The sequence below is a fragment of the Parus major genome, chromosome 4A (assembly GCF_001522545.3).
Source record: "Parus major isolate Abel chromosome 4A, Parus_major1.1, whole genome shotgun sequence".
Classification (NCBI taxonomy): domain Eukaryota; kingdom Metazoa; phylum Chordata; class Aves; order Passeriformes; family Paridae; genus Parus; species Parus major.
This window is the reverse complement of record NC_031772.1, coordinates 7,106,146-7,131,238: the sequence shown is the minus strand read 5'-3', so window position 1 is coordinate 7,131,238 and position 25,093 is coordinate 7,106,146. Positions and strand designations below refer to the sequence as shown.

Here is a 25,093-nt window from a genome sequence, read left to right as displayed (position 1 = left end):
AGCTCTGAGTACAATAACTATTCCTTTTTTTCTGTTCATATTATCAGCTCATATTTCATCTCCATTTCTTCTTGAAAACCACTTGAAGAAATAAATTAGAAATTTGAATATACTGTTTGATGAATTTTTCTCCCATGCTCCACTACACCTGAAGAGCTACCAGAACCACAGGAAAAGCTACTTATTTCTATATCTTCAGGTTCTTCCTTCCCACCTTTTTTTTTCTTTTCTGTGATGCTGAGACCACAGCTCTTTGCATGCTCATCAGTACACACACCTATTTCTTTATGTCCCCTCTTTTGTCAATACTCAACTGCTGTCACCTGTTTACACCTGGATTGCAAACCCCAGAGAGAAGCAAGACCAGACACCACCACCACTGTCCCTTACAGGGGCTGGTAGAAACACCTGTGTGTGTATTTATAAGCCAATGCTACCTCATTGCAATTCATGTGGACAAGCTGCCCTAATCCCAGATTTCAGCAAGAACTTGAATTATCCTTTCCTTAGTCCTACTGTGAATCTCCCTGATGATCCCTTCCTTTCAAAGGACAAAAGGAAAACCAACACTGAAAAGGTCACAAAGGATCAACAGCACAGCCCTTTGATATTTTGCCTCCTCTAGCACTTTTTACTGGATCTCTAACTCTTAAGAAGTGCACACATGCACCAAACCCAGCTGGTTTTCCCCATTTTACTCCCACATGCTCCCCAGGGCAGCACACGAGGAGCTGTATGTGCTTTGCTGTACGAGGTGTATCTCTGCATGGAGGGGAAGAGAGACACAGACAACACGATGGAAGAGCAGAGAAAGACATAGTCTGTTAACTGTAATTAGAGAAAAAACAAATTTATGAAGCAAATAAACTCGTGTTTATGTGTGTTAGCTCTATACCAGAAGTGCACACAAGGTAATGCCTTCTGAAGAGCTTCCATTGCTCCCTGATAATCCATGCTTAATTAAATCTTTTTACCTTAATGCAGATTTCCTCTCCCTAATGTTCCTGCTGTCCTTCCACACCTCACCCTTGCCCCCTAATGTCAGTGGCTTTGTCCTCTGACAGAAGCCCACCACAACGGGCAGAGTGCCAACATAATTAATTTTTCAGTAAAAGCCAAGTTGTTGTTTTCTCAGAATCATTTTACACTTCAGAAAATGTTAGAAATGTCAGAGTCCATAACCAGAAACAAAATCAGAGATCTGCTTCCCTATTAATCCTGCATGACCTCCTCAGCCATCTCACTCCGGGAGAGGAAGACAGGGCACTCAGCGGGGAGTGGGAGGGGGCCAGGGAGCCAAGCAGTGTCAGCCACTGGCTGGTTAGAAAAGCAAACAAAAATTAAATATAAGGAGCACCAAACCAAATGCCTCTGCCATGAGAGTGGGCTGAAGAGCTGCATGCTTTTCAGAAGAAGGGGCATGCAAAGCCCAGAGGAGAGCAGAGTGGCAAAATTTGATCCTCAGTGCTCAATCAGCCTTAAATTCCTTCTTTGACACTTCTGCATGCAGAGGTGGCAAGCCAAAATTATATCTGTCTGTAAAAAGGATGAAAAAAAAGTGCTATGTTGACTCTGCTTGTCCCTCAGAGGGACCCCTGAAGCCTCCCTCCAGTGCTTGCCCAAGACAAGGCAGGGGGGCATCTTCAGAAAAAACATGTGGCAGTCCTGGTTTCTGTCCCCTTTCACCCCTGAGCTCAGCTGCTGCTGTTTTACTGCGACCTCAGCTCCAGTACATGCACAAACACCCTTCCTGAAGCCTGCAAATACATCACAGTGAGTTATGTGCACTTTCAGACCTCCACAAAAACACAAAAGGAGATATATCTCTGCTTCCCCAGGAGAGCCTCGGCAGAAAGGCTGGGACACCACGGGCACTGCCCCTGCGAGACACCAATCCCATTTCCACAGGAGTTTTACAGCCCTAAAGATCTAAGGGCTCAGGCCACCACCTGATTTCATCCCTTCTTGTAGCTGATGGCCAGCAGTACCAAAATGTGTATGAACAGGGAAGATTGTCTCTCACCCAGAGCAACTCAACATTTTGCTATTGCTGAAGAACCACAGAACTGCAGACCCATTTAGGCTGGAAAAGCCCTCTTAAGATGAAGTCCAACTGCTGAGCCAGCAATGACAAGTCCACCACTAAACCATGTCCCCAAGAACCACATCCACATGATGTTTAAATCCCTCAGGGGATAGTGAGGAGACAGTGACACTCCCCTGGGCCACCTGTTCCAAAAGAAACTTTGCTCCATCCTGCTGGGGGTCCTTGCACTTTTTATTGTCCCATGAACCACAAACATCAACGTTTCTGACAGAATTCAGCATGCTTTCTCCACAAAAGGGTGACACAAGGCTCTGCTTGGGCTACTGCAGCATCTCCTCTGCAGCTCCTGTTACAGATAAAATCACATATTTTCTGTCTTTTATTCCTCCATTTCTGCTCTCCTCTGAGCACACTAAGGAATTCTAAACACTTTCTGGCACATTCATAGTGTTTAGAGTCAAGTCCTTGAACAGGTGACCATTTTTCAGCCCATAAACTAAGTTCCCTTGCTGGGTTAGTCCCCAAAGGGTTTAGAAAATGGTATTGAATGGAAAAATATCCACACATACCTTAATTTCCTTACACTGACTCCTGCAGCATCACAAACAAATGAAAAAAGAGGCAGAGCCATTTACAAGATTGGAACAAAACTTTTCGTTACAAATATATCAGCAAATAAGTAATAAACTCCAACTTAGGAGAGATTTGCTTATGGCTCAAGGTTTGTTTTGTTTGTCTATTCCCAGACTGATTACAGGATGAGTAAAACAACAACACAGGCACCTCAGGTCTACCTGGCCAGAGCAGGTACAGCTCACACAGATGCAGCTGAGAGGAAGTGACACATTCCTATAACATCATACATCCAGAGGATAAAAAACCCTATCACATTCCACAGGCAAACTCACTTTAACTACAGATTTGAGTCCCTTCCAAATCTCTGAATGAATGATCACACTTCAGAACAGCGTAAGAGCTTTCTGCAAGAGACATTAAGATTAAATATCATAACTGATTACAGGAAGAGCTGGTAGCCCTGTTTATTACAGTTGCCTAATGCTTCTGATCTTTAGACCCTCTTCCTACTTACCTATAATTTTGCCAAGCTCTAGCCATCTGGTCTGCAACTCCATGAGCCTTTTGTCTGCCTCAGGCAAATTTTAATTTCAGCCAAAATGGTTTGACTGCTTCTAAGAAAAAGGCAGAGAAGAAAGATTTCTATTTCCCTTTTTGCCTACAGTAAGAAATCCTGCTGACCTTTTCTTTAATTAGCTAAAGCACTTACCAGACTTTGAAACAGAACTCAGCTTTTGACAGGATTTTGTTCAAGTCTGTATAAACATGAACTTTTTGGTCACAATTTGGGGTTGTGGTCGAGTTTGGTGCATTTTTGCTGTATCTGCAGGAACAGACCCAGAACCAAATCATTTTTGCCTTGAGAGGTGGGAGATATAAAAAAAAAAAAATTGACTCTTATTCTATTTACAACCTTGAAAGCTCCCACTTTTTAAAAGAGAGCACAGGGTCTGGTGAATTAATGCTTCTTTTTATTAACTTGAAGACCAAGTGGAAGACTCAAAGCTGGACACTGCCTCTCCAGCTCTTTGCCTTGCCAGATTCAGAGGACAAAAGATGTTTGGTGTAAAACCCAGCTTTAACCAAAGAAACTGAACAAAATCCCAGGACCTAGAACTTGAATATCTATTGTTACACTGCAGTGAACACAAATTTAAAAGGTCTTCCTTGGGGTCTTCTGAATTCTGGTTTTCCTGTCTGTGAAAGAAATGTGCTTCTGATCAGTGTTGAGCATTATGAAGCAGCATGAAAAGAAAGTACTCAAATGTAATTGAAAATTTTGAAGAATTCTATCTTTAGGTGTCATTTAAAAGTATTCAAAAATAGACATCAAACAACAAGGAGAAAGAAAACGACTCATTAAGGGACACTCATTCAGTGCCCTTACACAAGGGAAGAAGCTCGTGTGAAAACACATGATGCTGTAATTAAAGGCTGTATTCCAAGGCACAAGAAACCAAATTGAGGTTGCAGAGGTTGTCTGGTTTGTTCATAACCTTTATAAACTTTTCACCCTCAATTATGTCCTTCTGATGTAGTTTTCTGGACACAATTTTGTGATCTAGCTTTTGGTATGAGACGAATCCAGGAGGATCAACATGCATCTGGAGAGGTTACTTTCTTCCAGCTCTGCATCTTCAAGATGCATTTCAGGACCAAATATTTACTTACTAGTGAGTCTAATTATTTTTCATGCTTGTGTCACAGTGAAGCATCACAAGCTAGACAAAGAAATGGGCTTCAACCTCTCTCCAATTCAAACACTGCCTTCTCATCTGATACGAAGCATTTGCTTTTATTTAACACTAGTAATGCAGTGCACTTTATAGAACATCTTCAAGGTAAAAATCTATGCAACCTAGTAAAAAATAGCATCATACTGTCCATTAGTTTAAGAAGCAGATTCTGAATCACATCCCTTAGAAAATGAACCATTTCTTCAAATGTCAAATGCACTGTTTACTCCTCGCTGGTAGCAAAATGTGATGTACAAGGTTACTAATATAATTTCCAGGCCATTATCTAAACAAACAATCTATGAATAAAGCAAGAAAGGGGGAAAAGTAGCTTATCACCTCCAAAAAAGCAAATTCCAACATACAAGTGCTACCTCTCAACAGCACAGAAGAGCTGTTCAGTATGGAAACATACCTTTAGTCTTTCTTCAGAAATCACAAAGCTCATTTCCAAGGACAATGAAGGCTCCATCAGCACAGTGCTTTTCAATGCCAATCTTTCCCCCTTTCCAAGGCTACTCCTCTAAATGCAGGCACTCTCCTCACATGTACTGCAGCACTGCAGCCCCACAGCAGCTGCAGGAGAAGTGTGACCCCCTGCTCCCTGCACTCTGTGGTTTCCCTTCTGTGGTTTCTCCATCCTGGGAGCTGCCAGAGGAACCCAGCACAGCTGGGCAGATGTGACCCTACAGCAAGCCAGGAGGTGCTGGGCTGTTCCTACAGGCAGAGCTGCCAGTGTTCAGGACATCCCCCAGCAGCACAGCCCCAGCCCAGAGGCATCCTCCTCCTGCTGTCCCTCATTTCTTCAGAGGGTAAAGTCCAGCACACAGCTCACCAAGCAGCCACACCATCCTCCTGCTGACTGCAGGCAAGAGCAACCATCCCTGTCCCTGATGTCCCCCAGAACCAGCTCTCTGCTTGAGATGGGACAGCCACGGCTCAGTGTCACGGCTGCTCCTGCGTGGCCATGGCAGTGCCACCCTCCCTCCAAGGAGCACTCACAGCTCTTCTGCAGAGACAGAGGAGGTCCCCAGCCACCATCAGCCTGCCCTCCACGAGCAGCTGAGCAGCAGACCACTCTCCACTGCTGGCCTCCTGCATTTCCTCAGCCAAAAAAACAGCCCAAGTTTTCAACGTGTCTCACTGACATTAACAGAGGACAGCTCCTCATGACTGAAGTGTGTGCTGGAAGCAGAAACGCTGTGCAAGAGATTCAGCACTCTTCTTGTCATTTTTCTCTTTAGACAACTTTGTTTTATTTTTTTTTAATGACTTATCTGCAGGAGAGGAGGCTTAGCTGCAGAACCACCCACCAGCTGTTCACCCCAGCCCCACTGAGAGGGGGAAATGCCTTACATCACACATGAAAATCCTTCTCACCACCTCAGAGGCCTCCATCCAGCTCTCACTAAGCACATAACCATTCCCACAGGTCTCATAAGAAGGTGGATCACGGCTGTGCAGCCGGACATTGGAGACCAAGCGCTCCCCTGACAAACGACAGCATAAATAACAACCTTAAAAGCCTCATCCAGAGGGAGCTTGTGCACCTAAATCAGCCAGCACAGATTTCCCTGGTACAAATGATAGCTCTGACCCTGTCATGATCTGGGCTGGCATTCTCAGCTGAAGGACCTGGGATGCTATTTTCTTCCATTTATAGAACTATTTTGAATTTATGAGCCAATATTTAAGAACAGTTGATAGCCCACTTACATGGCAGACTCAAGCAGATTAAAATAATTTCATAATTAAAAGGCAGTAAAAGCATGTGTGTCGTTTCAATATAATTCCTCGGAAATTCAGTAGCAATTTGATTTTATTCTTTTTAATGAGATAGATTAGAAAGTATGCATTGATCTGATTAGTCTTCACATTCTTTCCTCCTTTTAATGTAAACCAATCTCCTTACATGGATTACTAGGCCTATTTAATTTCCTTTCCCTAGAAAAAGGAACATCATTTTTCACTGTGATCATAATAGGAATTTGACCAATACAAATACACTGCATTAGTGCAATCTGTTACTCACCAATTTCCTTCAAAAGGAGCAAATTCCAAAGCTGTGAGCTGTAATCCTACAGGCAGCCTTACTCTTCTCTACTGCTTTCAAAATTGCTTCTTTATGGCACTCAGCCATAGATTTTTTGACTTGAAGATGACAAATTTGGGAAGAGCTAATCAGCAAAAGAATTCATTTGCAATTGATCTACACTGCTCTTTGTTTTGCCTTGTCTGAGAGGGTTAGTTTTTTTCATCTTCACCTGCTAACCAACAGGTTTGTGATTTTTTTTCTCCCAAGTACACATTCAGATGATTTTTTTCCAATTAATTTTTGGGAATTTTTTTTAATAGTAGCAGATTAAACATGCAATGCTTCCTGCATTTAATCTGTCATAGAAGATGCATTGATTTCCAAATGCAGTACTTCATGGAAATGGCTTTACTTTCACACATTAGAATTTTCACTCATCTTCTGTGCATCCCTGGCTGCCACATGCAAACACAGATGTCCTTCTCTGACCAAGGAGTGGGACACAGGACACAATCCAGCACCCATCAAAAACACCTAAATAAGCCCAGTTATTGTGCACACCACAGAAATCACAGGTTCAATCTAACACTCTCCCTGGAAGTGTTCAAAAACCACCTGGATGTGGCACTTGGGGACAAGGTTTAGTGGTGGGCTTGGGTTAAGGGTTGGATTCAGTGAACTTAAAGGTCTTTTCCAGCCTAAATGATTCCATGATTCCTATGACACCTCCACTCTGAGGGCTGCAAGTGGACACAGCACCAGGCACTGCATCCCCAGGATGGAAGGGGTTCTTCCAGATTGTCCCAACCAGACACAGTCCAGCCTGCATCCCCTCCACAGCTACAGGATAAAAACCTAAAATCAAACATTCAGGTACTGCTGCCACAGAAACAAACACAGAAGATCCCACATTCCTCAGAATCTCTCCACCACCCAAACTGCTTTAACTTCCTAGCAAGCATTTATACCACAAATCTGCCCCAAGCACTTCTTTGATACCAAAAGCAATGTGGAGAGCTCTGTCTTTTTGGGGCTGAGGGAATAAAGCCAATTTCAAACTACTCAATTTCACATGAGTAGTGAAAAGTGTGACCAAGGTGCTGCTATGATTTTTTTAACACTTTAAGATGAAGTCCCATGCTTGAAAACTGGATTATCAGTGCCTCCAGAGTGCCCAAAAGTTACACTGGTTCTGTGCACCAGATAATCCAAGAGGCACTGCCAGCCATACACACTGGTGAGGAGAGCTGTCATCTCTCCTCACTGTCTGAGTGGTGTTTTTCACAGATTAATATACTTTCACAGTAGAATGAAAGATTATAAATTGCTAAAATTGATTTCACATCAGTGGTGAAGTCAGAGTGAGTAACACACCTGAGGTGACCCAGTCTGCTCAGGGGAACGTGAAACCACAGTGTATTGACAGTTTAATTGGTTCAGCAAGAGTTCATTTTCCTCAGATGAAATGCACCATTGGCCATTTTATCGCTATATCTTATTGCTGCTTTAAAAGTGAAGCAGATGACAATCTAGCAAAATGTTTTCGTTACAGAGACAGCCCTTGTCTTTATTGCTGGGTGCTGGCTTCCTTCCCCCTTTCCTCCCCAGCAACTGCAAACTACCTCTTGTTTGCATTTTAAGCACTCTGCAGGATGAGAATGCCTCTATATATCCTTTCAGGACAAGTGATGGAAGATGCTGCTGCACCCATTTCTATACTGGAACTACAAAGGATAAAACACAAATATTCAACAGCACCAAGCAGTTCTATAAATACCACATTCAAGGGTAACATGACATTTATATCACCTTACTGCAAGCTAAAGATATGTCATTTGACTGCTTTATAGCATTGGGAGGCATTTAAAGAATGTTAGTACTTGAACTATCAAAAGATGATAACTTGGAGCTCAAAAGGTAATTACAGAAAACGGCCCACTTGTGGAAGCAGGAGACACGAAGGAACAGGGATCCCTGGCTCCCCAGCTGTCTCTCAGCTCAGGCTGGGACAGGGAAGGCAGGCAGAGCATCGTGTCCTGCCAGCGTGATTCAGAGGAGGTTCAGGGACAGAGGCAGCACCACCACACAGACCTGGAGAAGCTGCAGGGAGTGCCACAGGTAGCCCAGCAAGGCTGTGATCCTCCTGCAGACCCCCAGCCCAGACACCTCCCCATCCAAAAGGTTTACATTCCCTGTGGAGCTGCAGGATTAAGTGCAGGGAGCAGCCCCAGGGTGCACACAGTTCCTCCCTCACCCCTCAGAAGCAGGAAAGCACCATCCCTCCCACAGCAGAGCAGCAGCAGCGCTGGCAGGGGACAGCAGCAAGAAGGCACAAGCACCCTGGAGTTCCTCCCCACACTCTGAACTGGGGGCCCCCAAGCCCAGACACCAAGTGCAGTGCTTAAAAACTGCTGAAGCAGCACACAGGCAGTTACAAAAAGCCCCTTATTAACCTCCAAGCCTCATTTCACCAGTGAGGGGAAGGACGTCAGCAGTGCTTAATTGCAGGGCAGAAACACAGGCAGGATGCAGGGAGGGATCTCAACCACACACAGCTCCCCACTGCTGCACCCCTCAACCCATGAAGGCCCCAAAAGCAAGGACTGGGGGGTCAGGGGTATCTCCAACCATTTTACCCCTCCGTGGAAGTGCCAGAGGGCTGCTGGCAACTCTGCAAAGGGCATAACACAATCTTCCTGCAGCAGTCAACAGAGGCAATGGAGATGCAGGTGGGAGCCTGAGAGGCCATCGGTGTGGGGATGTAGTGCAGAGCTCAAGGGGGATGCAGGGAAACAGCAGCAAAAGCCAACGAGGTCCCTCCTGCAAGGAGATGCCCCAGAGACACATGCCAAGCCCTCCAGCCATGAGCAAGGCTGTCCAAGATGCAGCAGGAGTTTGGGAAATGGTGGGAAATGGGAGCACTCTGATACCGGCTGAGGCAGGAGAGAGGGAGCCCCACACCTCAGGCTCAGCATCATCAGAGGCTCCTCTGGGGGAAGACCCATCCAGCACCCCCAGGGCCCGGTGAGCTGCATGCCAGTGCTGTGCTAGCAGTGAAACTTCAGGCAATGAGAGGAAGAAACAAAAGCAAAACCAAACATCTTTCAAAATATCCCTTCCCGGTAGCATGCACTGTCATGCAATTCTTCCAAAGCCATGGTTTATGTGGCTCAGGAGGGCAGTTTCATGCCCTAACTCCTGCATGATGGATTTTACAATTTGTTAAAGAAACTCATCAATCCTCAGCAGTCATTTTTAATGCCCAGAGCCTCCACAAACTCCCGCATTTTGCTGATCCCCCAATTTCAAATCATTTGAAATTGCTGCTGCTATTACAGCTCTGCTCCTAAAGCTAAGCATTATGGCACACTCCAGACTTCCAGCTTCATGTGCTGGTGTAATAAACAGATTAACTGTGATTTATGAACAATAAGTTCTGGTTATTTGAAAGGAAACATTACCTCCCTAGACCAATTCTGACAACCAGAGATCTCTCATTATGCAGACATTATTTCCACCTCCCCGTAATCATTGGTTTAGAACATCGTTTTCGACCTGGTAAATGTATCACCATAGTTTTCCATTACAAACTTTGTGCATCCAAAGCATCTGGCAGGAAGCCCCACCAAAGGCAGAACGCCAGCCTGAATTGACCCAGTGAGACAATTCCTATTTTAAATTCAAGTTATTAAAAAAAAATAAAATATTAAAGCAACAACAAATTAAAAAGCTTTTGCAGAGAAGGGCCACAGTGGAGATAGGTGCATCACAGAAGGATGCAGCAAGACTCCAGTTAGCAGAGGACTAATTGGGAAGAGGAATGATAAGATGATACAGAGATCTGTTTCTTGACCTTATTTACTTGTAAAGTCTAACAAGAGTTTTAATAGTCTCTTCCAAGAAATGGATTCATTCTTTGAGTCCACTCTAAAATGTCAGCTTAATATTTTACAAGCCCACAGGCAGAAGTTGACATTTTCACATGCACTTTTTACCTGAAGCTACTAAACTGACCACCCCACACAGGACACTTTCAAGTCCTACTGAGCATCATTTTATACATTTATTCAGTTAATCATAATCACTTTCCTGCTGTTTAGAAAAGCTGTGCAGCCCTGCACACTGGTTAGACAGCCCAGCCCATCCACACACCACAGCTGTAACCCATTGGTCACATCTCCCCTGTGCAGGGTTGGTTCAGCTCCAGCACCTCCTGAGTCCCAGCACCTCTCACCTCCACATTCAGAAATAGTTATTAAATTTCCAAGCTTGAGATTTTTCCCAGTTGCCCCAAATCCCCTCCTGCCTCCCCCCACACACTGAGGGCAACAATCTGCAGAACAATGCAGTGCTAAAATCCATCCAAGGCTCTTCCTACTGCCAACACCTGGAAGACCTTCCTGAATTATCAAAACTTAATTGGCTTAAAGACCCCAGAGTATTAAACTGTTCCTAATGATAAGAAACCAGCTCTGATGGCCAGTGCTGGTATCAATGGACATATCTTGGTGATTAACATGCAAAAGCTCCCACCACACACCATCTCACCTAATTGCTACGTCTATCTTGGATTTACCTGTGCAAGGCATAATTAGTAAAGATAAAATTTTTTATATCCTTAAACGTCTTTAATAGAATAAAAGAAATCTCAGCTCCCTCACCTCGACTCTAAAGTAGTAGCAGAGGCTCGTGAAAAATGAAAAGCCTTGAAGGATTTGGAATAAGAAACTTGGAGAGACAATCACTAATCTTTTATCTTCTAGACTTCAAGCAGAATCAAGTTCTTCAAAGAAAACCCAATAAAGCCCAGACATTTTCATCATAACAAAATAAATAATTCAGTCATACTTTAGAGGACTCCAGGATTAGGATTGGCTATTTGATATATTTGTGGCTTAGGTGCCTCTAACCTGATTAAAGATAACCTGATAGAAGCTTGCAATGTCAAAACTGCCTTCATTCCTGACAGATATGAATGGGTAGTGTAAATAACTATAAATAACCAAAATGGCTGCATTTATGCCTAATGGAGGATTTACAGCCTTCAGAGCTGCCTGGTAGGACTAAGAGTTACAGCTCTGCCTTTATCCTACCACAGCACACAAGGGGAGACGAATCCCCACCCTCCCTACAGCACCTGCTCTGCCAGAACCACCAAGGATCCTCTCCAGAGGGGACAAGGAACAGGACTCTCCCATGAATAAGAAAATGAACATGTACAGGCAGGTTTGTCAGTGTTGATTTATTATGATCTGCCTAGAAACCACTGTGAAACACACATCCCAAAGCCCCTCAAATCTCTGTAGCCCCAGCAAGTTTCCCCCAATACAGTTTTCATTATTTTTCAGCTGCCATCTGTGGAAGGGAAGATTCCACTGCCTCTGAGGGAGCAGACCAGGTCCCCACTTTACCCCTCCAGGTCTTCATCAAGGGGCCTCGACTGCAGCATCCCACTCAATTTTCCATTTTGGGTTACTGCACTCCCAACCTTCCCACCATCCACGACACTCCCAAAGCTCCAGCAGCAGGGCAGCCACACAGGAGCTATTTGGGAAGCGGGTGGAAGCAAATTCTGCTCCCACACAAGCATTGGGCAGCTCGATTCAGGGTCAGACACAGCCAAAGTGTGCATCTCAGGATTTACACCACTGCCAGGAGATCACAGAGCAGAGCCACTGACACAGCCCAACAGCTCCACGAGGAAAAGTCCCTCCAGGATGGGACTGGCACCAACAGCAGAGGCTGCAGAGAGGCAGCACGAGATTGTGCTGTTCACTTATTTGAGCAATCACTTAAAACACTGAAAGTGGCTCTCCCCAGGAGCTCACTGTGCAGAAACAGACCCTCACAGTCAGCTCTCCTGTTCCTGCTCTTCTCTTTCGATGGAGGGGGGAGATTACCAGGAAGTCTGACACAAAGAATGGATGCAGATGCTCCCCTTCTCTCAGAGGTCCTTCTGTGCTTAATCACCATCTTTACACTTTTTAAAGTACATTTTCCCTTGAACAGAGAACTGGCAGGGCCATACCATGAAAGCTGCAGTTGCTAAAGCTTTAATTTTCTGTTATCCACAGAGCAATATGGTCAATACACAGGACACAAAAATCAAGTGGCCATTCAAAAGCGAATTCCCAAGCTTGGGAAGCAGGAGGAATCAGGCTGATAAACATGCACACAAGACAACCCCAGGGAACAGAGTTCTTTAGTGAGGGGAAGGAGAGATGAAGAACCACACTGGTATCTTCCTGCTTAAGTTTACTGTTCTCAAAATTGAGCTATTCAGATTTCATATTTAGGAAATCAGCAGAATCCACTGAGGGATTTTTTTGTTGTTGTTGTTTCAATAGGAAAAGACTCGATGGTGGCAGGGCCAGAAATTCCCCCACTGTAAAAATCAAAGATCTAAGAAGAAAAAGAAGGGAGAAAGCAAACCATAGGTAAGGTTCTAACCATTCTTTCCAGCAGGTGAGTTGCACTAACTGCTCTTTGTTTGGATGAGAATATTTAGCAGTAAATGCCACATGACAACAGACACATGAGCAGTGCTGAGGTGATGGGGTTCATCCCAGCTTCAGAGCTGAGAACCCCAACCAGGAGGTGCCCTGGATACACCAAGGGCAAGTGAAAAAACTGCCCACAAAAAAAAAAAAAATGGAGAAAGATATAACTGCAGTTGAGGCAACCACAATCCATTTTAACACTGTCAAACACAGCAAGTTTCCAAAAGATTAAATCACTACTTAAATCATCTTCATAATTTTAAAAAGTGCCTGCAAGATAAGACCAGGAGCTAATTGTACCATTTAAATTTAGTGAAGGGAGGATTTTTTGGTTGGGATTTTTCCTTCTTAACTGCAATAAAGAAAAAGCCCAAGGGTCTAAAACTAATAATCTAATAAACTTTGCTAAGTGAACATTGTAACAGATAGGCCTGGATGAGATTTCCTGTAAATGCCAGACAATTTCCCTTGATCTTTATCAGCAGAGATGCTTCTCTAGCTTCAGCAGGAAGAAATTAAATTTGGTGCAAAATAATAACATCTGGGTGAGATTCTGCTTGTCAGACTAGCAGTCCCTTTAGATGCCAGGGTAAAAAAATTAAAATTAACTCTGAAGGATTTCACATTTGTGTTTTTAATATGAGTGGTTGAGCTGTGTTTCCATACCAACACATTTCCCCTCTCTGGAGAGAGGTGCAATTATCCATCCTCTGCACTGGGTCCCCAGACTGGGGGTCTGACCCAAAGCAAGACACATTGAGAGCTCTCTTCCCTGCCAGAGCACATCTCAGAGCTGGCACTGCTTCCAGCTACCCCATCCCTGCACTCCCAATTCCCAAAGCCACAGGGAATCTGTCCCCAGGACCTGCAGGAGATGCTCAGGGGCCACCAGGGCTCCAGCTGTGGTCATGGGCTCCTCCTCCCTGACCATTCCAGCTTCCCCCCAGTGGTGAGTGCCCAGCCCTGCCAGGGGCATCCTGCACAATTTCTATAGCTGGAACAGCCTCTGGCTTTGCAGCCATCAAAATACTCTCAAGAAAGCAGCAATTAAAAGATCAACCTATTTTACAAAGTGTTCTTCTACAAACTTCCAGACTAATTTTAAAGATAACAAAAGTAAATGGTGTTCAAATCTAATGAATCGTCCTTCCAAGTCCAAAGCACTTTATACAAGATAATTAAAGTGAGCTCCTCAATGGTTCCAGCTAGAATTCCTCCTCTGCAATGGGATTGCAAATGATTTTTAGTCACGAGCTTTTTTTATAAGCAGAAGTGGTCAGGAACTGTTCAATTAAGCGCTTTTCTTCCCCACCACTAAGAATGGCAATTCCACATACCAGGGCTTCTCAGAATAACCTCAGCTTCAAAACCCCTGCACAAGTCTCTGGGCCAGGGTGGAAAGAAGAGTTTTTAAAAGTTGGGAGAGGCAGGGGGAAATAATAAAATCAAAGCAAGGGATTCAACTCTCTCCAGAAGTGGCAGAAAGTTCAGAGCCAGAGCACCCGACTGCTGCACACAAGCTGCAGCTCCACAGGGTGTCATTCCCACACACAATAAAAACTAATGTTGCAGTTTCTGTCAAATGGGAAGGAGGGAGACAGACACTTTGCATTCCACACAGGTTATTTGCCCTTTCTGAAGTTGGTCCACATTGCCCATGCCTAGGAAAGCAATCTCTCATTAGTTTTACTCCATTCTGGTTATTAGAATTGGAACTTAATGGCAACTGCATTAAGAATTACTGGGGGGGAAAAATGTGCTGTTATCTCCTCAGCAGTTCATTTGATCTTGCATTGAGAAAAACAACATATTAGACTTCCTCAGTCAGTTGTGGCCCAGAACAGAGCTCTGCCTTGATCTCACGGGCTTCAGCAGGTCTCAGGTCTTGCTGTTAGTGAGGCATAAACAAAAATAAACCATTTATTCTGCAAAAATATCATAATGAAGAAAAAACCGCTTGGTTGCCCATGACTTCTTTTTTAAATATGGGAAAAAACACCATTAATACAGAATGATGGAACCTCAGTAGGACAGCCCTCAACAAATAAGCAATCAAATCACCTCACATTAACCATAAGGCTCCAAAAAAGTGATTGCAGATTTAAGAGGCAAAAACTAGTGTGAATCCACAGTAAAAAACATTCAAAGATCAATTATGCAAATAAAAAACAAGCAAGCAAACAGAACCATCATTTTATCATTAGAAAGAGAGCTGCCCCAGACAGCAGAGCTTTGTATTACTAAGAACTCAAATACCCCACGGGGCACCAGGGACCACATTTGGGAACCAGCAGCCTCTGCCACCTTTCCTACAGAATAACCAACTTTGTTGTGCAGTGGAGAACAACAATAACAACACACACAGCTGAGGCAGATCTTACCAAGCATTACACTGAGGTCACAACCAAATCACCTCCCTGCAACCCATATTTTGGGACTGGCAGAGTCAGACAAGACTGTACCTGAACAGAGAATTTAATTCTTGGAGAGGTGATGGGGGTTTTTATTTGGTTGTTTCGTTTATTTTTGTTTTGTGTTTTTTATTTTTTTATTTGGGCTTCAAGAAGTTTAGCCTTTAAACTTCCATTCATTCTTACAGGAATATTTAGGACAAGCAGAGCAACCAGATAGCAATCCAGGTATATTATTAATATTATTAATCATAAACAAGCATATATGCCATCCTGAGAATCAGGCCTTTTGATATTGTTCTCACAATTTCTAGCCACTTTCCCAAGAAAGTAACTATAAACATAGGTGTTTATACATTCCATTAAAGATTTGCCTTTTAATGGACATCTGTCACGACCAGTGTGGTTGGGAAGGTGGTGACCTGACTATCCAATCCCTGGTTGTGGTCAAAAACCTATAAATACTGAAAGAACAAATAAACTTTTCTTCTTTTTCACCACGAGCTGTGTCCGTGTGAATCATTTTGTGTCCGACAGTGACACATACATAATATCTACAAACATATGAAAACAAGTGAACAGAAAGCTTCCAGCTCCTTGCACTTCCAGCTGCCCAGCACTGAGGAAGAGGAGCAGAAATGCCTCCTCCTGCTGCAGGTGAGTGGAGCACCCCCAGCACTCACCTTGGAAGACAGCAGCGTTCTGGATGACGAGGAATTTCAGCTCCATGCTGGCAGACTGCAGCAGCTGCTCCATGTTCAGGCGGGCTGTGGCCTGGTACTTCTCCTCCATCTTCCTCGAGCAGCACGTGGAGCCCTTTGGGATGCACACCTGCAGGTCAGTCCCTGCAGAGGCACAGGAGAAGCAGACAATTCACATTAGGAGATGGAATTAGGAGAGGAAACCAACTCCAAGCATGGCTATGGCTGCAGTTATCATTTGGGCAAATTGATGACATTTCTGGAATTTGTCCTGAGCAAGCAGCTTGGCCAAAGGAAAGGATGGGTAAATCACAGCTCAAATTGCTGGGCAGTGGCCCCCAAGAGCTGGGCTTGCCTGCCAGCACAGTGCTTGCTTCAGCTCCCACATACTCCGGGCACTGGTGTGCCAGCACAGAGCACAGCGATGCCGAGCCTCGTCCTGCTGTCCCCTCCTGCCCACAGCACTGAGGAGTCACAGGCAGGCAGGAAAGATGCAGCAGGAGGTGGAAAACAGAGAAAGGATGCCAGGCTGTGGATTGACAGTGAACAGAGCAATGCATGTAGTATATCAAGGAGGATATGCTTGTCATTTGCATAAAGACTTAAAAGTAATTTGGAATGTAACAGTGCTATTTGCCTGCAATTTCTACCCTTTTGTATCCCCAGCAACAACAGTAATAGCAGAAGGACACGACTATAATGATTCACTTGGCTTTTTAGCACTGACTTTTAAGTTGTACAACCAATGTACAATGGAGAGGCAAATCATGAGGGATGCTCTGAGCACTGCACAAGGCAAGAGTCTCTTCAGCAGCACCTTGACTCATTCACCAGGACAGGACAAAAGCCAGGGGACACAGGCCAGAGGGACACCACTTTCTTTGGGATCTCCAGCACTGCTCAGTGATGCTAAACTTCTTTTTTTGACATTGCCAAAGCGTTTATTCATGGAGAAAGCAGACAACTTTAAGAAAAGTGTTGTTAGCTAAAAATAAATAAAATCTGGGGAAGAAAATAGAAATCTTTCTAGGCCCAGACAAGAGAAGATGAAACAGAAGAGTTGGAAGTAGCAGAAAAAAAAGTCTCATCTTGCATCAATTCTTAAGAGCAAACTGAGGCCCCAAACACACAAGCAGAGCAACAAGGTCATATCAAAGCAAAACACATCTAATCTGATGCTACTCTTGGAAACTCAAACAGCAAAAACAGCTCCATTAAAAATGGCTATCCAGGGTGAAAGAACAGCCAGCACCCCACATTTCAGCATCTGCCACCCAAACTACATCGTGCCCAAAGCAAAAGCAGCTCCTTGCTAGGCTCAGCTCTGCCAAGAGCCAGGATTAAGAAGCAGTGCCCAAGCCAGTGACCAACAGCCCTGACAGAATGAAGGCTCCTCACACTTCTCAGCCCTCACTCTGCCTTCCTGCTGGTTATAGAGGGTTTTTTCCTTAAAGCTACTTTGGTAATTTCCATCTTTGCTCTGGAAGGATTACGCATCCTTTCAGGTTCCTGTCTTCTCTCCTTCACAAGAGTCTTTTACGACATCTACTCTCTCCCTAATTACTAGAAAGTGTCAAAAGTCACTTTTGCAAGTGTAGTCTAGAAGAACAGGATTAATATTAATGTCAGTTCAATCGTGTGCCTCCTGAAGAAGAGTCATGCACAGTGCCAAGGGAAAACCAGCTGTCAGGGCTCAGGAGCAGCAACAGCAGAAATCCTCCTCCCTCCAGCCCTATCCCTTCCCCTGGCACAGCATGGGAAAAGGAACATGAAACACTTCATCTACAACACACATTGCATGTGGGGAAGAGAGATTTAACCAGTGCAAGCCCTGCTGTTGCTGCAAAAAAACCTCATGCAAAGACGAGAGTGGGGTCCACACCCCCATCCTGGCTCCATCACTCCCTGCTGCCTCAGTTTCCCCTTCTGCAAATCAGGATGCCCAACACAAGTCCATTCCTTAAGCCCTATGACACAGAGCCAGCACCACCAATGTTTAAAGCTCGAGCTTCAGCGGTTCATGAACTCACACACTCCAGAGGAGCACAGCGACAGGTATTTCATGCATTGAAAAAATAAAAGGGACCATAAAACCGCGTAACAGCAAGATACTGCATTAATGAGGGAAGCAGTTATATAACAGCAAGTTAAAGAGGTTTTTTAAAGTCAAACCCAACTCAATTTACACCACAAAAAGGCTTAGCATGGTCTCTTTAACACTACAATACACCCATAAATTTCTTTCTAATACAAAGCTTATTTCCTCCTACATTTATTATATTAGGACACATTTCAAATTATAAAATAAAAATCCTTCCATGATTAATGGAAATACCAATATAGAAAATCTGAGAGTTGGCAATTAAGAGGCCTCTGCATGTTAAAGCCAAGGATAGGAAGCAGCAAGGTCATCTACTCACATCCCATCCTTCTTTTCAGCAATTAAGCCAACTTCTCCCCTTAAATGGATCTTTATGTTTGTGCAGTAAAAAGACAGACACATGCTGTATCAGAGCAATCACAGAGGAGGAGGAAAAAGCCTGGGAGTTAACTCAGCTTAAAATGTTTTACAGAGACAGCCAGCTAACACCAACAACCACGGTAAGAAACATCATGATAAACACAACAGGACAACACAGGCAGGGCAGGCTCTTGGAAGGCAGCAGGGACAAGCTCCTTCTTGGCACAGTGATGCTACAGAGGGATGGGGAATGGGGGCTTGACTCCCATCTGCCAGCTCTTTTCTGTGTATGGCTTTCCCAGATGGCGAGCTGGCTCAGACATTCCCGTCCCCAAGTCCCCCAGGAGCAGCAAGGATAGGAGGTTTCAATGCCAGTCCCCCAGGAGCCACTCACCCACCCCACTGGCCCCAGCAGACACAGATGGAACACAGAGCTTTTGACCTGCAACTGTACTCGGGGTTTATTCATGCCATTGCTCGAAGGAGCCTCTTCTGCACTCGAGCTGCAGCAGCCCCAGGGCCGGGGGCTGCACAAACCACGCGCTCCAGCAGCGTGAAGGATGCAGGGACATGAACGCCTGGGAACACTCGGCAAACCCACGGACCAGACACGAGCAATAAATGAATTGGGGTGCCACACGTTTCTGACTCCAAAAAAACGCACGGGAAAAGGTCCTGTGAGTCATCAAATCGTACCTCTGCCCCCCAATCCACCCCCTCTCAGCATTTTATCTAACACAAACACCTCCAGCAATACTCCAGCTTGTGAGATAGCAAAGCCCATTCCGCTGCCTAATGGCCCTTTACTGTTAAGACTGTTTTTATCTCCCAACCTACACAACCCCTTTTTCTTAAAGTTTCAAGTCATTACACCTTGTAATGCCAGTCTCAGCCCTTGCAAACAACCTTCTCGTTTTGCTATAAATCACTACAAACTCATTTTCAGAAAGAAAGTGTCCCTCAAATTACTGCAACCGTTTTATTAAATTGCATTTGGATGCTCACATAGCAATCTTTGCAGGATTAGTGAGATGATGAGATGCCAAGCACAGCAGCCTGACCCTCTGACACTCAACTCCCATGGATGAGAAGGCACTGGCTGCAGCCCCTTCCACGGGTGCAGGAATGCCAGGCACCACCAGAGCTGTGCCATTTATGCCATCTTGGGGAACAGCAGTGTAAATGCTCCAGCAATTTGGCATATGCTCCCAGCTGACAGAAATAAACTCTAAAGCTGCACTAATTTCAGTAGCACCCTGCCTCTTCCTCCTCCCGACAAGGAATTTTTACTGACGGCCGGGTAGCAGTGAATTTAAACCACTACATTTGACTTTGATGTATAATTATTCCCACAGATAGGTGGTTAGTACAGCAGAAGTGAAAACAATTTCAGTGGATTAAATGTCAAAAATAAAAACCCTCAAGATCATCTATGGGGAGTTGTGAACTCCTTCACAAGGCTGAAGGATTTTCCTTTGATTTTAAGCATCCCAGGATAGCTTCAACCCTGTTATCAGATACAGGCAGACAAGCTGTGCACACTGGGGCACACAAGCCTTCCCACCCAGATCCAATGGCAGCTTAAATCAGATTAACATTCCCCCCAAATTTACCCCAGGCACTGCCAAAATAAGAACCTGGCCCTGCTTAAAGCTACATTCCTGCAGCCTCCTCCCCATGTGAGTGGGCTCTGCTACCCCCATGCAGTGGCACCTTCGCCTTCTGCAGCCTAGAAGTGTCAGAGGAGTTCCTCCCACCCTCTTAACTCACCAATTTGGTAATATTACCCACGAGAAATATGCTGGTTTGGGTCAATTTTCCTCCTTCCAATTGTTTTACAACCAGCATCATGTTTTAAATAGATAAAGCCAGTGACTCAACATTTAAATATAGTGGCTTTTCCCCCAGCTTTTTCAATACTTTTTATTAAGAACCTTTTAAATTATGTGATTAGGGGGTTGTACATCTGTTGGTGCCTTTTAATGCTCAGCATTTAGGGGGAGGAAAAGGAAATGCAACTGTTTAGAACCCAGATTTAATGCTGATCTTTATAAATCTAATTAAAGAGATATAAATTATAAACCAACCTCATTCAATAGGTGATTTAGTTGGAACAGTATGGGTACTACATGGGATATTTATTACTGCTTAATTATCCTTTATTTTCTATTCCATCTTGTGTTTCACAAGGCCATCTGACTCTGGATTCCTCCCTCCCCAGTCTTATAATGCTGGCCAGACGATTCTGATGCAAATCTAACACCCTATAAAAACACAAAGAATAGGTTTTACAGAGTAAAAGTTTCCTCCTAACAAATGTACAAATGTATCAACACTGTCATCAATGGAGTTAACTCTGGGCACCCACTCCCCACACAGATTTGTTACAGTCACGTGCCCACATCCCACAGCCATTCCAAAGACTGGGAAGAACGCTGTTCAGGATGTTGTTAAAGTCAACCCCTGGGAAAAAAATATAAAATTAATGATCTCACTATAAAACCACTGCCTGGGGAGGTTACTAAATTTTAGGGTTCTGCTCCTGCTCTCTTAACTATCAAGAGAGCAACTTGCAGGCCTGAAATAATTAAGAACAGAAAACTCAATTATCTAGTAAACTAAGCTTTTAAAGCACCGTGCTAAGCTAAATGGAAAGGCTGCACAGGGAGGAGCATTATTAGTCCCACTCAGGAAAAACAGAATAAAAGAGCAGAAGTACAAAGGGAACCAGCTCATGAGCAAAGGCGCATCAAGAGCAGCGGGAAGAATTGGGATTTTTAATTTTTAAACTGCACATTGGCACATGCCAGCTGCCAAAAAAACAAAGAGAGAAGAAAGCTTGACATGTTCAGCTGAGGTGTAACACCTGTAAAGTGTTACACCTCAGCTCCAAAAGGTTAATCTGCTGTTTTCTTAGGGTGATTCCATATTTGCTTCCATCAAAGAAAATGAACAAAAAAGCTGAAAATAACACTTTGCTGTGGCAGAAGGAAAATAGACCCACCAGCAGATATTTGTCAAGATAAAAATTCATCAATTTTCCACTGTCCCAGTGCAGAGACATCCATCCCCTGTCCCCATCCTGCCAAGGCACCAGCTCACCCCTTCCTCTCTACACACAGGCACCAGCCCAATTATCTAGAACATCACCAGCAACACAGAGAAACCCAAATGGCAAAGAGGAGAGAAAAACAGACCAGAAAAAATGGAAATTCAAGCTGCTGCTTATAGACAGGAGAAATTATGCAGAAAAAAGACAAACGGAGGAAGAAAACCAAGATGGGCAACGTAGGAAATAGAGGATATAGTTATTACTGAGCATGAGGCTACCCCAGCACAGGACCAGAGGCTGGCTCAGGAGCTGGCATTCAGTCTCAACTTCATCAAAACCCAGGAAAAGCACTCTCCTATCACTCTGCTTTCACTCCTCTCCAGCACAAGGTCTCTGATCTAGCTCCAGTCGAGATACTGCCATGAATTCCATCCTCCCACCCCTTGGAACAGTCAGTCACAGCTGACAGTAGTTAGGTTATGCTGCTCCTCACCTCTAAGCAGGGCAAAGTGTGCTCCAGAGTGACAAAAACCTCATCTCCAGACTGCAGGACCAGAGGAGACCAAGCTTCTCACTGCCTGGTGCACACCTGCAGCTAGAATTACACCCAGAACATCAATACTGCTCACGAAACAGCATGACACTTCCCTCACATTTAACAGAATTGCCTTTTTTTTTGGTTTGTTTTTTAATTAGAAGTGTGGTCTCTGTCTGCTTTGGAGCTCTCCTACAGAGCGTGCTGTGCCAATGTCCCTCCAGCCCACGCACCACTGATGCAGTAAAACTGAGCTGTGGGACATTCCTCCTGGGTGTGTTGCAATTCAGCAGCACTTCCACTACTTATTCCTTCAGCAATGACTGCTCATAATGCAAAATGAAGCTTCCAGAAACAATTGGTTTTGGCTTGTGTCAAAAAAAAATTTTTTTAAAAATCCACATTTTAAATAAGTTGTTTAGCTTCAGCTTCTGCGGGGTGGTGTGATCCATAGGGAAAGGTTCTCAGAATTGATTCCATGGTGATTTGTGGCTGGGAACTCCAAAACTTTTTTTAATTGACAGATGTATGAAAGGAAGAAAAGCAATAAACAGATGCCTGGAAAATAGTCCTTGAGTGATGTTCCCCTATTACAGAGATTTATGCAGCTGCTTCTAGGAGAAGCAAGTGCTCTGAAGTGTAATTACCACACAGAGTCATGCAGGATGGGCCAGATCCAAGGTATAAGCAAGCAGTCATTGCTTTAATTATGATCAAGTTTATGTACTTAGGCAAATGTAAAATCCACTTTCGATTTGATATGTGGGAACTTTATCATCGTAACAAGCTGGAAGCATTCACTTGAAACACCAGCCCTGTTACGAGGTATTGATCCAGCTGCCCACAGGCTCTGCAGAGAGGCACAGGGCTCCTTTCTCCTCCTGACTATCAGGGATGCAGCTGGGGCTCACAGGGGACCAAAATCCTAACTGAGGAACCCCAGCAGCCTGGGAAGGGAAGGGAAGATTCCAGGGCAAAACCACCTGAAATCACAGCCAGGCCAGACTGGAGGATGATACTGCTTTCTGGGGAAGGACTGATCACACTGCAGCCCCTCAATACAATGGCAGTCATTCTCCAGGAACCTGCACACCCTTCCATCACCTCCCTGGAGTGTGTAAAAACATACTCAGCAAAGTTACTTAGGAATCAAAGCAAGAATCTCACTGACTTTCAAAGAAACATCTTCCCTTCCTTCTGACAAACAGAATTTGTCAATTCAGTGGTGATAAGAGCAGCTCTTCCCTTTTCCTGCAACTCTCCATGCAAACATTTCACTGGAAAGTATTTCCAGTAGGACAGAGAGAGAAGAGATGCTGTTCCTGCAGCTAGTCTGAAAGGACCACTAAGCGTCAAAATTTATATAAGAAGAGAACGTGAGGACAGGTAGGGATAGGACAGGTACACTCTCACCAGCACTCACATCTAAACTCACTTCATATCTCTCACAGCTCTTGATAAGCTGAGGCATTGCTACAGTCCTAAAGAACAAAAGACAGGATTTGCACCAGTAGCCACAAGACCTTGCAGTCCCAGCTCTGGGCATCCCATTGCCCCCCTTACCCTCCCGTGCTGCAGCACATCACTGCTGAATGAACTCTTCCGTTTCTGGCCTGTGCGACATCGAATGCAAGAAATCTAACTCAACACATCCTTATTAAAAGCAGCCACCGCTGGCAATGATCTCATTGCACCTCCCCTGCCTGTCACGTTTGCCTGTTATCTTTTCCTTTTCATACTTTGATCATGAGCTTTTCAGGGCAGGCGTTCTCTGCTGTGTATTGAACCCAGCACAACAGCACCGAGCTCTCCAGGCAGCTCCGTAACGCAGCCATCAAAACTGATCCGTTTGTGTACGCACACTCCCAGCCACCCACCTGGAGCAGCCGACATTCCCTAGCTCCCAAAAAGCTGCAAAAGAGCTTCTAAAAGGCACGGAATTCAAGTACTTCACTTACATTTTAAAATAGGAATTAGGCATATATACAGAAAGCAGCCTCGCAAGGCGTAGGCGGTGAGGTTTGGTGCGGTACCACACCGGCAGCCACCTGTAATGGGAACCGCAGAGCAGAGTAACACCTCTCCCAGACGTATCAGACTCCCCCTGCGCCCTCGCACCCCGCACGGCACCCGCACAGCCCGGGGAATGCCGCGCTGCCTCCTTCCTGCCCCATCCTCTGGAGCTGCGGCAGCCCCTGAGCTCAGGCTGGGATGAGGGTCCGGATGCTCTCAGAGCAGCCCTACAGAGCGGGATTGCCTCGGAGCCGGGCACACCTCGCGCTGTGGAAAGCGGCTCTGGCGGACCCGGGACCTGCGGAGACGTGACGGGTGCTCGGAGCCTCCGGCGGGGACACCGCGAGCTCCCGGGGACCTCGCAGCGGACCCCCCACAGCGATCCCTCCCGGCTGGTCCCTCCGGCAGCGCCGCGGCTCTACCCGACAGCTCGAGCTCACCTCGGCCACCCGGGGTGAAAAGATCCCCTGAACAAACCGAGCGCAATAAAGCCCCGCTCTCCAGCTCCCGGTTACCGCGACGTAACCACAGGAGGCTCCGTGCTATCCCCACATCCGAGGCGCCGAGCCCGGCGGCAGCGAGCGGCCGGCAGCCCCTGCCGCCCGGGGAGAACGGGCAGCCCGCACCCGGCTCCGCAGCGTCCCGCACATCGCACAGCGGCCCCGGCTCCCGGCGCTGCAGCCGCTTCGCACCCGAACGGCCCCGGGCGACCCCGGGGAGACGATGACGGCCAGCCGGACACCACGGGGAGGGCGGCCTCACCTGGCACGGGGCTCTCGGGCACCCACTTGGCTCCGGGCTGCAGCACCTGGAAGGCGGCGCGGACCGGGCGGCAGGCGGCTTCCCCCGCCGGCTGCGCGGCCCCGGGGGCACCGAGCAGCGCGGCCGCCAGCAGCGGCAGCAGCAGCAGCAGCACTTCGCCGCTCCGCGACATCCTCCCGGGCCACCGGGGCGCTCCTCTAGGTGCTGCCAGCGGGCATGCCCGCCGTGCCGGGACCGGGACCGCGAGCAGCACAACGGAACGGA

General features: G+C 45.6%; 1 protein-coding gene across 2 annotated transcripts in view; it reads right to left on the bottom strand.

Moving 5' to 3' along the window:
- The window catches only part of GPC3 (glypican 3), a 141,812-nt gene extending 116,725 nt beyond the window's left edge, over nt 1-25,087 (bottom strand). Inside the window, exons 1-2 of one of the 2 annotated variants that reach the window (XM_015626879.1) lie at nt 24,830-25,087; nt 15,989-16,150 (exon numbers count right to left, since the gene is read on the bottom strand). In XM_015626879.1, coding sequence (XP_015482365.1) covers nt 15,989-16,150; nt 24,830-25,001 — 334 coding nt within the window. In that variant the 5' untranslated portion in view covers nt 25,002-25,087. Of the gene's footprint in view, nt 1-15,988; nt 16,151-18,909; nt 18,934-24,829 lie in introns of those variants that run through there. The other variant, XM_015626880.3, reaches the window with a different exon arrangement.
- Between the last annotated feature and the right edge of the window lie 6 nt (nt 25,088-25,093).